At 34.5% G+C, this 12,805-nt stretch overlaps 2 protein-coding genes across 2 annotated transcripts; both read right to left on the minus strand.

Moving 5' to 3' along the window:
• Nucleotides 1-369: 369 nt before the first annotated feature.
• Nucleotides 370-3,999, minus strand: LOC105800268 (uncharacterized). The gene is made up of 12 exons (XM_012631278.2): nucleotides 3,751-3,999; nucleotides 3,553-3,631; nucleotides 3,382-3,457; nucleotides 3,198-3,281; nucleotides 2,943-3,047; nucleotides 2,401-2,481; nucleotides 2,227-2,291; nucleotides 2,037-2,106; nucleotides 1,872-1,949; nucleotides 1,468-1,565; nucleotides 1,213-1,348; nucleotides 370-734 (listed from the first exon to the last, which is right to left on the minus strand). Exons 1-12 carry the CDS (start codon nucleotides 3,917-3,919, stop codon nucleotides 588-590), a joined length of 1,188 nt encoding a protein of 395 aa, XP_012486732.1. The 5' UTR covers nucleotides 3,920-3,999; the 3' UTR covers nucleotides 370-587.
• A 1,266-nt stretch (nucleotides 4,000-5,265) lies between these two features.
• On the minus strand, nucleotides 5,266-9,830 carry LOC105800267 (beta-ketoacyl-[acyl-carrier-protein] synthase III, chloroplastic). The gene is made up of 8 exons (XM_012631275.2): nucleotides 9,156-9,830; nucleotides 8,089-8,237; nucleotides 7,518-7,654; nucleotides 7,211-7,316; nucleotides 7,001-7,119; nucleotides 6,303-6,367; nucleotides 5,978-6,200; nucleotides 5,266-5,861 (listed from the first exon to the last, which is right to left on the minus strand). Exons 1-8 carry the CDS (start codon nucleotides 9,338-9,340, stop codon nucleotides 5,640-5,642), a joined length of 1,206 nt encoding a protein of 401 aa, XP_012486729.1. The 5' UTR covers nucleotides 9,341-9,830; the 3' UTR covers nucleotides 5,266-5,639.
• Between the last annotated feature and the right edge of the window lie 2,975 nt (nucleotides 9,831-12,805).

The raw sequence follows: 12,805 nt of genomic DNA on the forward strand, positions 1-12,805 counted from the left end.
TATTTTAATGAATTATTGAGATTAACGTGTTTTTGTTGATCAATAATAGTTTCATCTATTTTCAAGGTTTAACACATGGCCTCTTCTCAGTCTTTTGCTTGATTTAGCGGCTATTATTCTTTCTTACAAGCCACCACTCGATTTTCTTTTATAGGTGGAATGAATGTATCCATCGACCTATGAATTTGTAAACAACGATTTATATATTTAATCATAAAGTCAAATCAGATTATGATTACCCTCTCCTTGCAAAAACAAATTATTCAAGTGTGCACCACTTCTGATGCTAAATTTATGTAGTCCATGACTTTACTTGTGGGATTGAATTGCAATTGGAATTTTTTTTTCTTGTACAGAAATATAGTATAGTAAAGAGGAAAGCATTGCCATGGGATTGAATTGCAAGTTTCTAAAACAGTAGCATTATGTTCATTGATAACATGAAAGATGGAGGATTGACATCAGTTTTAAAGACCAACTAAACTACTCTGCATAACCAAAAAGAAAAACGTAAACAACAAAATGGAGTCAGTATCATCTTCTTATTTTATGGCATATGAGATGTGGGTCAAAATGGAGGGGCCATTTTAGACATTAGGAGGCGGCCAAATCTTGTCAAGTAATTCCTCGACTCGGTTCGCTTGATTAACGTATCCTTCGAGTCCAGCAGCCAGAAGCTGCATAGATGCAGGTCCCATAGCTGATGCAAGGCTTAATTGGTCCCACTTTGTGAGCTGAATGTAGAGAGAAATTATCAGTCAACTGTTTTCATGGTTTCATAAACAAAAAAAAAAGGTGCTTAATCTTGATGGCTTCGAGATCACGGTTATAAAAAGGTACATGGTCTAATTCATAACCAAAATTGCAGCAAATAGCTGGTGAAGGAGCAAAGATTGGATGTTGTTGCGGTGACCATGGTCCAATGAATGGCTGTGAAAATGGTGAAGGAAATCATACAAAGGACGTTTAAAAGAAGTTGTTCCAATCAAGGGATCATGAGTAACCAAATTTATACATAGAAATCACTATATCAACATCGTAAGCCATGTCCATCTCTATATGTTTCATATTGTAAGACCACGAATGCAATGTCCTGGGGAAATCACTATATACATCGGTTGCATTTTGTCATTATAATGTGCAGCAAGTTCCAGTTTCCATTTCCGTGGTTTTTTTGGTTTTGACAATTGAAAACATGGGAAAATAGCATACCTCTTCAGCAGTGAAATTGTGGTTGGCAGCAGACTGCGGGGAAAGCCTCCTAACGTAAGAGTACTTCTCATCAGGAGCAGTAACTGATTCTTTCAGCGACTGCAATATCTTCAACGGTGCAATGACATAATCAACCCTGAAAGGAATAAACCATACCACAGGTTTAAGAACCAAAAAAGAAGATCAATATTCGATTCTTAATTTGTAAGATTTCCATTCAAATAGATAATGGTGACATTTAGAGTCATATGATACCCCAGCAAACTGAATAAATCCTGCTTGTTTCGAACTGCTGCAGCCATAAGCTTTGATTTATGTCCATATTTGTGAATGTAGTTATAAGCTTTTGTCACCTGCAACAACAAACAACAGTACATCAATTTAAAACAACCTGTTGAATATACTACATAAAGTATAAAAAAGGAACACCTAGTTAATACAATTAAAAGAACAATCACTTATTTCCATTAGAAAGATCCTAAAAAGCTAAGTCTAAACTTCAATGCGCAACAGATAGACTATAATGCACTTCAGAGATCACAAGAACCAATGTGGCTGCTCAAAGAAACAATTGTTCAAGTTGCAATATTCAGCTGAAAATATATAAACCACAAGAAGCTAAAAGCCTACACTAAGAAATCAAAAGTTGTTCAACTAACCAGACCTAACCCGGGATCCTCTCCTCTTTGAATGGCAGCTTCAATCTCAGGGTCACCAGAATGATTGCGTGCCCAATCCTGACCAAAGACAAAATGTGTTTCAAGGTTTATAAAAGATCAAGGTCTACAGACGAATGTCACCAAAAGTTTTCCGGGGGGGAATACCCTAACACGGCCAACAAAAATCTGAATAACAGAAGCACCAGCTTGGGCAGCAGCTGCAGCTTGAGCAAAGCTGAAGTGACACACCAGAAAAAAGCAACAATTAGAAAAAGAAAGAAATGGAAAACATTTGTTTAGAAATTTCTTGAACTTTTATAATCAAGCAATATAAATTGTCAACATAATCATATACCTATAAACAAAAGTTAAATGTGTTTGTATACCCTCAGATTCAAGCAATCTTGAGGCTTCTATTCCCTGTATAACCAACAAGCAATAGCAAGAATCATTTAGCCTTTATGTACCGAGGCTATCAAAATCACTATCTTTAAAACCGAGTGTATACACAATTGATCGAGATATTTACTTGCCAAGTTGAAGGAATTTTAAACAATAAGCGCTCAGGAGGAACATCAATCTCATTATACAACTTCAGTAAGTCGTGAACCTGCATATCCCAATAAGCTTTTAGCATCAGGCAGCATATCCGAAATAAAAGGGAATAAACTACTATAACATATAAAAGGAAAAAGAGGTGTGTTCAGTACCAACAAAGTGAAAAGTTTTTAAAGGCGACTTCGTTCATCGTATAAACCATGTGCTATTGAGGAGCATAGTGATCCATATAATACTTAGAATATAAGTATGTATAACACATGTAGAGTCTTTCACTACATTTCTTATTTCAAAAGCTAAGAGAATAACCTCTTGTCAACATAAGACAAAAATTCAAGGGCAAGGAATAAATAGTTCATGTCATCAATGATAATATTCAATTAAAACTTTCAACATTGCTTCTTATGCATAAGACCTAATACAATTTTCGACAATTAAAATTGGCAATGGTTGTGATACCAAACAACAATCAATGGCAAAGAATAAAAATGGAGACATAAGAAGAGCCAGTACCCTCCTAATAATACCATGTGTATCATAAGCCCGACGTGCATCCACTTCGGTTGAAACTCGACCCGGAACTAGCTTTGCCAAGTCACCACCAACATTTACTAAAGCCTACACTTTATGAACAACCAAAAGTCAAACAAATTAATGATCTAATTCTAGTTTTCCCCCCTTCTTTGCCAATGCAAATGAATATTAGATAGCATAACACCAAAAATTCATGCATTATTACTTAATAATTCAGAGTATAAGAATACAAACCTTGTTAAAGAAACAAGACAACCTCAGTTCAGGATTGTCAAGCCTAGAACAAGTTGAATCCGCCAAGGCCATATCCACAGCATTCTAAACCAAAAATAAAAACTTAACTAGTTAATTTGTTATACATATAAAAGATTTTAAGATATATATATATATATATATATATTCATATGACAATGCTTACTCTAAAAACGGTATCTGGAAGGCTCAATATACCCAACAGCAGTGAAGAACTAACAGTTGCAGCTGTTGGTGGAAACCTATATTCAATTTATTAGTATAAACAATTAGTCCTTTTAGAGTAAAAACATTCATTAAGATAAAGCCCAAAATTCAAAAACAAAACAATCTTTACTTTTCAAAATCATCAAAGATGACAGTGTCAGGAACTATCTCACTGAAAGTAGACACAGCATCCAATTCAGTTCTTAACCCTGAATATTCCCAAAGAAAAAAAATTTAAAAACAACCCAGAAATTAAAAACCGAAGAAACAACTAAAATGGTTACAGATTCAACCAAAACAATCGAAAAGGAAAAGGGAGGTAGATAACCAGTGTCGAGAGAAGAAGAGAAGCCCGAGGAAGCACGAATAGCTGGAAAAGATGCGTTGAATTTGAAGAGTAGGCTGGAAGAAGAACACCCATTTGCAAATCCCAATCTTAATTTTGGTAGAGAAGAAGAGAGAAATGATGAAGGCGAAGATTGCAAGGAGAGTGACATCTTTTTTTTCCTTTGTTTTCGTGTGTGTGAGAGAAAACAGGTGAAAGTTCTTTTAAGTTCGTTGCGGGATATTTTTAAATGGATAAGAGTTTTGCCAGGATGTATGCATTTTAGATTTTTGTAAGCTGATGGCCCCGTCCTGTCTGAATTACAATCTTCCAAATATCGGGTTATTTCATATTAAATTTGATTTTGCTTGGATTATTAATTGTTAAATATTAAAATTAATTATAAAATAATTATTTTCTTACATCTAAGTAGATATTTCATATGAATTAAAAAAAAGTTTAAAAAAATGTCATATCTCATTTTCTGTAATGTTGCCTACTGCAATGTGAAATTAGAAATTTCTCGTGTCACACTTTAGTATACATGCAATAAAATTTCCTATAACTTTACCATTAATTCCTCGTATTATGATTAAGTTACATCTTATCACATCTTAATAAGATTCTTCATGACAAATAGAATATATATATAAAAAAACACATCAAACTACTTATTTATACACATCATCAACACTATGTCAAAATCCTCTTAAAACTTTTTATTCTCTCCAAGCTCTCCAAAATCACCACTAACGACTCTTAACACACCATGTGATGTGAACCGCCTCTCATCTCTAACTTCACATATGATATCAACACTTTCTATAAGTTTTGTTAAATCCTTATTGCATCACCCAACGTTAAAGCTTAGTCTTTGGTCAAGCTTAATCTCATCAGACGCCTAAACTGGACACTTAGTCTCAGCCTTGCCAAGCACCACGTCACATGGAGTGGCAGTGGCTCCATGCAATCCTCTAAATATATGTATGTACGTATGTATATGAGAAAGAAAACATACCAGCATCTGTCAATCTATCACTCCCCTAGGCCTAATGGCATTTCGCTTAATCATCTCATTTCAACTCTAATAGTGCTCTTAGCGGATAGTTTGTCACCATACCCTCTACATTTATACAGTAGAGTAGACCTAGCGTTCTCTTCTAAACTCAACTATAAAAGAAGAGCCATTTGTTATAACACTATCACCTATAGTATAAATCAATCCAACACTTTATGTAATTTATTAGTTATAACAAATTTCTTCTATGTGATGATAATATTGAAGTTCAAGTTTATGATTCGGATTTGCATAATTAATTTCTGTTTTGAAGATTGTTTCCCATGACTTCTAGAAGACTGCCATGAACAAAAATGGTACTTTATCTTATATGTTACATATCCTGCTTTCCTTTCTTAACTTCCTTCTTAACCACCTGTTGCTACTACCTGATTCATACTTGTAAGACCCCATGATTTAAATTTGTGTCCTTTCTCGTAAGCATCGGAGAAAAACACGTCTTTGAAAAATCGAACATACTTATGTCTAATAAATGCCCGGATCTCTCCGGAATCAGAATAACATTGTTTCTGCTCTCACGAATGAATCAAGGAGGTAAAAGGGGACAAGGGGTCACTATTACAGTACTGTGAGTCAAGAGGGCTGAAAAAGTTAAAAAGCCTTTTAAGGGAAAGAAATAAAACACAAATTTATTCGAAGTGAAACAACTAAAATGTAGCAGATTTCGAAGAAACAATAATGGAGCTGATGGAGATTATGTGATTGCTAACTCCCATTATCTGTGTATTTTTGGATCAGAATGCTGGAACTGGAGAGCTGTTCATAAGAATTTCTCTTCTTTCAAACATGGTTAATTTGGCTCAAGGGTAATCTTTCATCCCCATCTAATAATTGCAGAACCCCATGTTAAACCTGCACCAAAACCTGCAGCTGCAATTGTATGGCCTGGCTTCACCTTTCCGCTTCGGACGGCTTCATCCAATGCCAAAGGAATAGATGCGGCACTCGTATTACCATAATTCGCCAAATTTGATATGACTTTTTCCTGGGGGAAGTCTAACCGTGTTGCGACTGCATCGATAATCCTCTGGTTTGCCTGCATTAATCAAATCCATCAGATAACCATTATAACCAACAGTATTCAAGAAAACTTCAATGGTTGCTGACGTGTAAGGGTAATGGCTGGAATCAATTGTATCCTAAATCATATACCTGATGGAGCAATAACCAGTCAACATTGCCTGAAACAAGACCAGCTTTTTCCAAGGCAGACTCGATCGATTGCGGTACACATCGCACAGCAAAGCGAAAAACTTCTTTGCCATTCATCTGTATGCAGGAATAAGAGGACTTTTTTGGAGGGAAATCTAATGCTGAACCATTTGAACCCAACAGCTCATCAGTTTCATTATCATTTATGGGGGCACCAAGATGTCTGCAACAGGATTGACAGCTCTGTCAAATTCCTTAAGAGGAAGCAATACAGTATTTGTTTAGTACTTTAGTTACATAACATGAGACTATGAGAGGCACTTACCTTCCACCCTCACCATCACTATGCAAGTCAAAGCTTAATAAACCATCCTCCTCAGCATCGCAGGCCTACGGAATCGTTTGAATGACAAATCATATCATGTTTTGTTGTAAAATATATATTATACACACAAGAAAGTTACCCTAGACCCATTAGTATGTAATAATGTCTTAGGTAGTTCAATCTCTAATATATGGTTCCTCCACCAAGGCTACAAGTGTCTGGTTTTTAACAAACCAAATATAAGGTGAAAGACAATTCTCCACAAAGATTTATGATTTCAACATTAGTCTGCATGATTATTGTAAGAACCTACATTGTATGCACAATGCCATGAAATCTGGCCCTACTTTATATCTAATTATGTTCAACCAGCCACTCAGATACATCTACTCCCAAAATTTATATCTAATTATGTTCATATATTTTGAGAATGTAAGATGACAGCACCTTAATACAGGTACTTCCGATCCCGTACTTTCCGTCCTCATATGCATGTAGACTTATTATTACCAGTAATTTATGGTCACTTATTATGACCACTGGTAGACAGAAATACTACATATGCATGTACATACATAAATCAGATTGACATTACAAAGAATGAAGAGGCATTGCCTTCAGGCTGAACTATAAATTAAATGACCATTGCATCTTCCAAGAAAGAGTTATCTTAAGAAAAGAAGTTAGGAGTGTATTACCTGAACTAGTACAGCACCTGCTGCATCCCCAAAGAGGATACATGTCCCTCTATCAGTCCAATCAACAAATCGAGAAAGACCATCAGCACCGATCACCAACACATTACGAAACCCACCTCCTGTAATTCACAAATGTAAAAATGTTTGATTGTATAGCTTTAAATAGACATGACCAAAACCTCCTTGCTGTGAAGTAAACAAATTTATTACCCCTAATGTGACTAGCAGCCGAGATCAGACCCAGCACAAATCCGCTACAAGCAGCTGTAATATCATAAGCTAAAGGAGAATTTCTGCAGCCAAGCTCTCTTTGGATCTGACAGGTTAAATAATGGTTGCCACACAACAAGGTACGAATTACTATTTGATAAAACATACACAAATGACTGTTCAAACAAGCACATATGCGGTGTCTGAATATAGAGAAAATAATATAAAAACATGCTATTATTTGTGCCAGTAAACACAAAATGTTTTCTTCACATTGGGAAATAAATGTTAACCTAGTCGCCTATACCTGTGGAGCAGAACCAAAAATATCTTCTGGAGTAGATGTGCACATCAAGATTAGGTCAAGATCGTTAGGATCAAAATCTGCCATTTCAAGAGCTTTCCGTGCCGCTTCAACTGCTAGCTTTTTCAAACTTTCCTTTCCTGTAAGAGCAATTGTCAATAAGAATCTCCACACTGGACCATGGTGAAACGACGATGACAATATATATAAGGGATGTAAGCTTTCCATCTTTTGCTAAAGAAAATGATGCATGTGATGCAACACTTAAGCTGCGCCAAATTATGTCTTATTGTAAAGGGAAAATGCTCTATCAACTTTTTTTTCAACCTCTTAAGAAATGGCAAGCTTAATAGACTGTATTCAAAACCAATTAAACTCCAAGCTTAATAGGCTGTATTCAAAACCGATTAAACTCAGTATATCGAGTCTGGGGCTTTCTAACTGGAGCATCTGTTCACATGATTTAAGATAAAAATTTTAATCACATCAATGGATATTTGACACAAGCAGTAAATGCCAGCTAAATAGTCAACAAATATTCTACACATAGTACTAGTATGGAGTGTATTCTGACCTGACATTACCCGTCGATTTCGTATTCCAGTGCGGACAGAGATCCATTCATCAGATGTATCAACTATTTTCGAAAGATCATCATTGGAAACTGAAAGAGATGGCACTGCTGACCCGCAGCCAACTAACTTACAGCCTTTACTGACAAGCCTGTATTTTCCCGAAGTACAATTAAATCAGGAAAACCATTACCCTTCAATAAGTAGTAAATCAACAAATGAAAACAAGGCTGCATCCCAATTCTGAAGGCCAGATTAATATTGTTTTTCACCAGTTAAGTGCTCACTGACTAATGTTGAATTATCAATCACTAAGATGGCCTCCTGGAGACAACAAAAACGGATTCATTGCATCCAGCAACTAACAAACATGAAGTATCTGAATGGTGACCATATTAATCTTGAGCTCTTGATACAAGCAAGCAAAGCATGTAGGTATTAGCATACGAAAGTCATCTCTAGTCTAATGGAACTAACTCCAAGAGATTTCCTTTACTCTCATTTTATAGTCCAAAAGAAAGCTTTCTTATATCATTTATATCCATGAACAAATATTAACCGATACCATATCAGTGTCAAAATCAGTACAATAAATGATTCTATGTATGTTGAGACCGAGGTTCTTTAACTGCTTATTCAGCTCATACCAAATCCATCATTAACTTTTCAAGCCTCAGTGGTACTCCAAACGCAAGAAACAAACTAATGGGCATTGCAACCAAATGAGATCCTAATCTTTCAACCATTCAAATTTAATTGAGTTAATTACCCTGTACATAAGCTAAAAAAGCACATGCATGAAGCAAAAAACCCCTTTCATCAAATTTATAAATTAAATGCATCGTCTTTGTTCAACCCACATAATTCTCGCGAGTGCAAGAACACTTCAGCTTTCAACTTCACAAGAACTACAAGAAGAAAACTATGAAATCCCATTAAAATTAATACCAATAGTAAGCCAAAATTTCTTCTTTCTTGGACAAATCATGCACATCAACTCAACTACTGGTACTCAATTCCAGTCAACCAAGAAATTATATATACATAAAAAAAAGCACAAGATATTTACTTGGGCATTCGAGATTCAGAAGGGGAAACATGCTTCTCTGCACCTTCAATGGCACTTGAGCACACTACCCTCCTCGAGATTCCACCAGAGAAGCAAAACCCAGATCGAGAAACTCCTATTGAAGGCTGAACCTTGCTCCTCAGCCTTGGAACTGAAGGCGTGAAAAACCCAGATGCATTGGCCATTTACACTCAACAATACCAAAAAATTAAAATGAAGTAAACAATAAACACTCTTTAAAACAGCAGAAAGGAAAATTTTTGGGAACTTCGTTTGCCTAAAGAATGAAAAAGAATAAAATACAAGTAAAACAAATTTCAGATAAGAATCGATAAGTTCATGCAAAACTTGAGCTAAAACAAATGTTCAATTTCAGGGTTTTTTTTTTTGTTTGTTTGTTTGGTAAAGATCTTAGGAGGGACCGAAGAAGAAAGTAAACGAAAAAGTTTGGCGATATTGCCAACACAATATTGAGGAAACTACAATGCTACTCTTAATTTCTTTCACTGTAATAACATGCAATGAGCTTTCACCATTGTTTTATTTGCTGCATATCCAATCCAAATGTTGGGATTGTTTTGTTTGGGCAGATAAACACAGTGGGCGCTTAACAAGATTGAACTTTGGGCTGGTTTATGGTGTTCTGAGCGTACGTGGCAAATGCCCATTAGCTGATACTTCGTGAATTACAAGGTTCGGATTGCCAAGATTAATGGTTGAAATAAGCTTCAAATTAACAAAGTCTCATACTATAGAATCAGTTGGCAAAGTCTTTAAATTCAAATTAGGCAACATAGTTTGTTCGGCCGCACATTAACTACCAGATTTCTGGTATGACAACAAATTAAATTAAAAAACTAGGTTACGGAGAAAATGTAACAATACGTGTAGAAATGGGTAACATAACAACATTCGTTATCTTATTAAATAAACGAGTAATTGAATTGAGTTTCGAGTAATGAAAGATTATTTAAATAATAGTAAAGTTAGAGGCGATTCTAGAGGGGCTAGCACGGCCCGGTCCTCTTAAAATAGAAAATTTACTATTTTAAAATTTTAAAATTTTGATTTAATTTTTTAAAAATTATATTTTTACTATCATAAAAATTACAAATTAATTTCGACTTTCTTAAAAAAAAATTTAGCTTCGCCATTGAGTAAAGTTACCAATTGAGTTTTAGTTTAATTGACATTATTACAGGTGAGGAACTATGGATAATTTTAAGTATTGTATAAAAGATGATAATAAATTTTGCAAATAATTAGAATGAAGCTGTGTAGATCATTGAGTAAAATGGTTGGGGTAGGGCACAAAATATTATGTCAATAGAGCCTGAAATGAACTTTAGACCATTGTTTGCCAAAGTACCATGGAGCAGAATATCTGGCTCACCCTTTGTATACCCAAGCATTCTTTTATTGTTTGGTTGGGTACTAATGACAGGTTGCGAGCCTGGGAATTCAATTGTGATGCTGGATGTTTGTCATGCCAGACTGGGGAAGAATCTCGAGATCATTTATTTGTGGAATTCTTTTATGCAAGGAAAAATTGGAAAGGTGTTGTACAGCTCTGTGGCCTTCAAAGCGAACCAGATATTTGGGAACAAGAGCAGCATTTGCTTATTTCAAAGCTGAAAGGCTGTAAAACTCTCATTACGATTATCCTTAAATTGGTGTGGAATGCCCATTTATATTAGGTTTATGGTGAGTTTGGATGGGCGGTGCGTTTAACTGCGGTTAGTGTAAAAACAGCGGTGGCGGTGAGATTAGATACTGATGCGATACTGTAGCGTGAGACAAAAAGTAAACTAAACGTACCGTACCGCACCCAATCGCCAATCCAAACCTACCCTTAGCAGAAAATGTCACGCCACGCCACATTTATGTGAGATAGAATTTTAGGCTAGGGATTAAAATCAAACAAGTTATGTAACGATCTAATTTTTAATGGTGTTAAAAAATGTGGTTTTGAAATCCCATTTTTATAAATTGAATTTGTAAATATAAAATAAAAATACTTAATATAAAAATATGTTGAAGTTCGGTTAAATAATTTAGCCAAATAGATAATTAATTAAAATTTAGAGACTAAATTATAAAAGTTCAATTATTATAGAATTTTAATTAAGAAAATGTATGAAGACCTGGATAGCAATTTCCTAAACAGCCTAACTGGTTATTAAATCATTGGTTTTCTTAGTGAAGTACGATCATGACTGCCATTAACTTAATTAATAATGGTTAAGGAATAAAATGATAGATTAATTAACTTAATTAAGTTTAATTATTTCATAATCTAACTATATATATATATATATATATATATATATAAGTGAAAATGTGTGGACAGATAAAAGATGCATTCATCTTCTTCCTCCACCATTTTCATTAAAGAAAGAAAGCAAACTAAAGTTCAACATTAGTCTATGCATCAATTTGTTCAATTAGCTAATATTTAGCAAGTCAGCATTAGAGAGAAATTGATGATTTAGGGCTTAATTTGAAGGAATTGATAGTTAATAGGCTTAGATGGTGAAAATGACTAAATTGTATTGTTTGTTAACTTTCTAACATTAGGGACCAAATTGAAAACTTGTCATGAAAGTATACTATGAATAGAAAGTATAATGTCTCTAATGAAAAAATGTGAAATCAGATTTTGATTGGATGCAAGATATTGAAAGATATGTATGTCCCAAGTATAGGGACTAAGTTGAATAAAATGCAAAATATGTATGACTTTGTATTTAAACGCGAATTAGATGAAATATGATATTGTTTTATTATTGAATTATCTTACATAGCTAAAGACGGCGTCAGACTGTCATGAGAGAAAATAAAGTTGAGGGTCGTTGGCAAGTAGTTGAATTATCAGTTTGTACTTTTATGATTTGAGATTGTTACATTTGTATTCATATTCCTATTAATTGCATGATTGAGTATCGAGGTAAGTATATAATTGTTGTATGAATTAATTGGTTGTGGTTGATGTTGAATATCGTGAAATTGGACCAATTTGAATAAAGTAGAGAATATCATGATACTAATGATACATGATATGTAATATGAAAATAGATTGAAATATGCTATATGATATGAGATATATAGAAATTGATAATGAAACAAAATGAGATTATGATATATGAATAATTAATGCCCACGTAAACTTAGAAAAAAAGTTAGGATACATTTGGCATGTCAATTGGGTCATATGTACAATTTTATATGGGTTTGTTGACGATGTGGAGATTATGATGTGTAATTCAGGATCTAGCATTTGTTGTGGATCATTGAGTATTCATTGTCTCTCCGAAGACCTTAGTATGGTGGAAGGATGTATTTGCACAGGTATATGCATTTGTTGTGTATAGGCTTGGCAATTCAATGCTTTGGTGTGGTGTAATTATACTCACATGAGCTATCTTGGTGTGGTATAGTTCACTCGCGTGTCTGAATCTTTTTTTACTAAGCCTTGACCTTAGTGTTTTATTTTTCTGGGTTTTTTAATTTTGTTTGTTGCTTGTTTTTGGGCCTGTTTGGGCTTAATATTTCATCCATCTCTATGGTTAGATTATTCTGATGTAAATTTGGAGACCTTGAGGTAGATGGAATTATATAAAGTTATTCGTCGAAATCAGATAAATAGCTAA

The sequence above is a fragment of the Gossypium raimondii genome, chromosome 9 (genome assembly GCF_025698545.1).
Source record: "Gossypium raimondii isolate GPD5lz chromosome 9, ASM2569854v1, whole genome shotgun sequence".
Classification (NCBI taxonomy): domain Eukaryota; kingdom Viridiplantae; phylum Streptophyta; class Magnoliopsida; order Malvales; family Malvaceae; genus Gossypium; species Gossypium raimondii.

Excerpts from the sequence above, each read along its gene's own strand:
- LOC105800268 (XM_012631278.2), bottom strand. The coding sequence starts at position 3,919 with ATGTCACTCTCCTTGCAATCTTCGCCTTCATCATTTCTCTCTTCTTCT. Across the intron at positions 3,282-3,381 it reads TTCCAGATACCGTTTTTAGA|AATGCTGTGGATATGGCCTT; the intron begins GTAAGCATTGTC and ends TTTTTGGTTTAG. Across the intron at positions 735-1,212 it reads ACAATTTCACTGCTGAAGAG|CTCACAAAGTGGGACCAATT; the intron begins GTATGCTATTTT and ends CTCTACATTCAG.
- LOC105800267 (XM_012631275.2), bottom strand. The coding sequence starts at position 9,340 with ATGGCCAATGCATCTGGGTTTTTCACGCCTTCAGTTCCAAGGCTGAGG. Across the intron at positions 7,655-8,088 it reads AAATCGACGGGTAATGTCAG|GAAAGGAAAGTTTGAAAAAG; the intron begins GTCAGAATACAC and ends TTGCTCTTACAG. Across the intron at positions 6,368-7,000 it reads CAGGTGCTGTACTAGTTCAG|GCCTGCGATGCTGAGGAGGA; the intron begins GTAATACACTCC and ends ACGATTCCGTAG.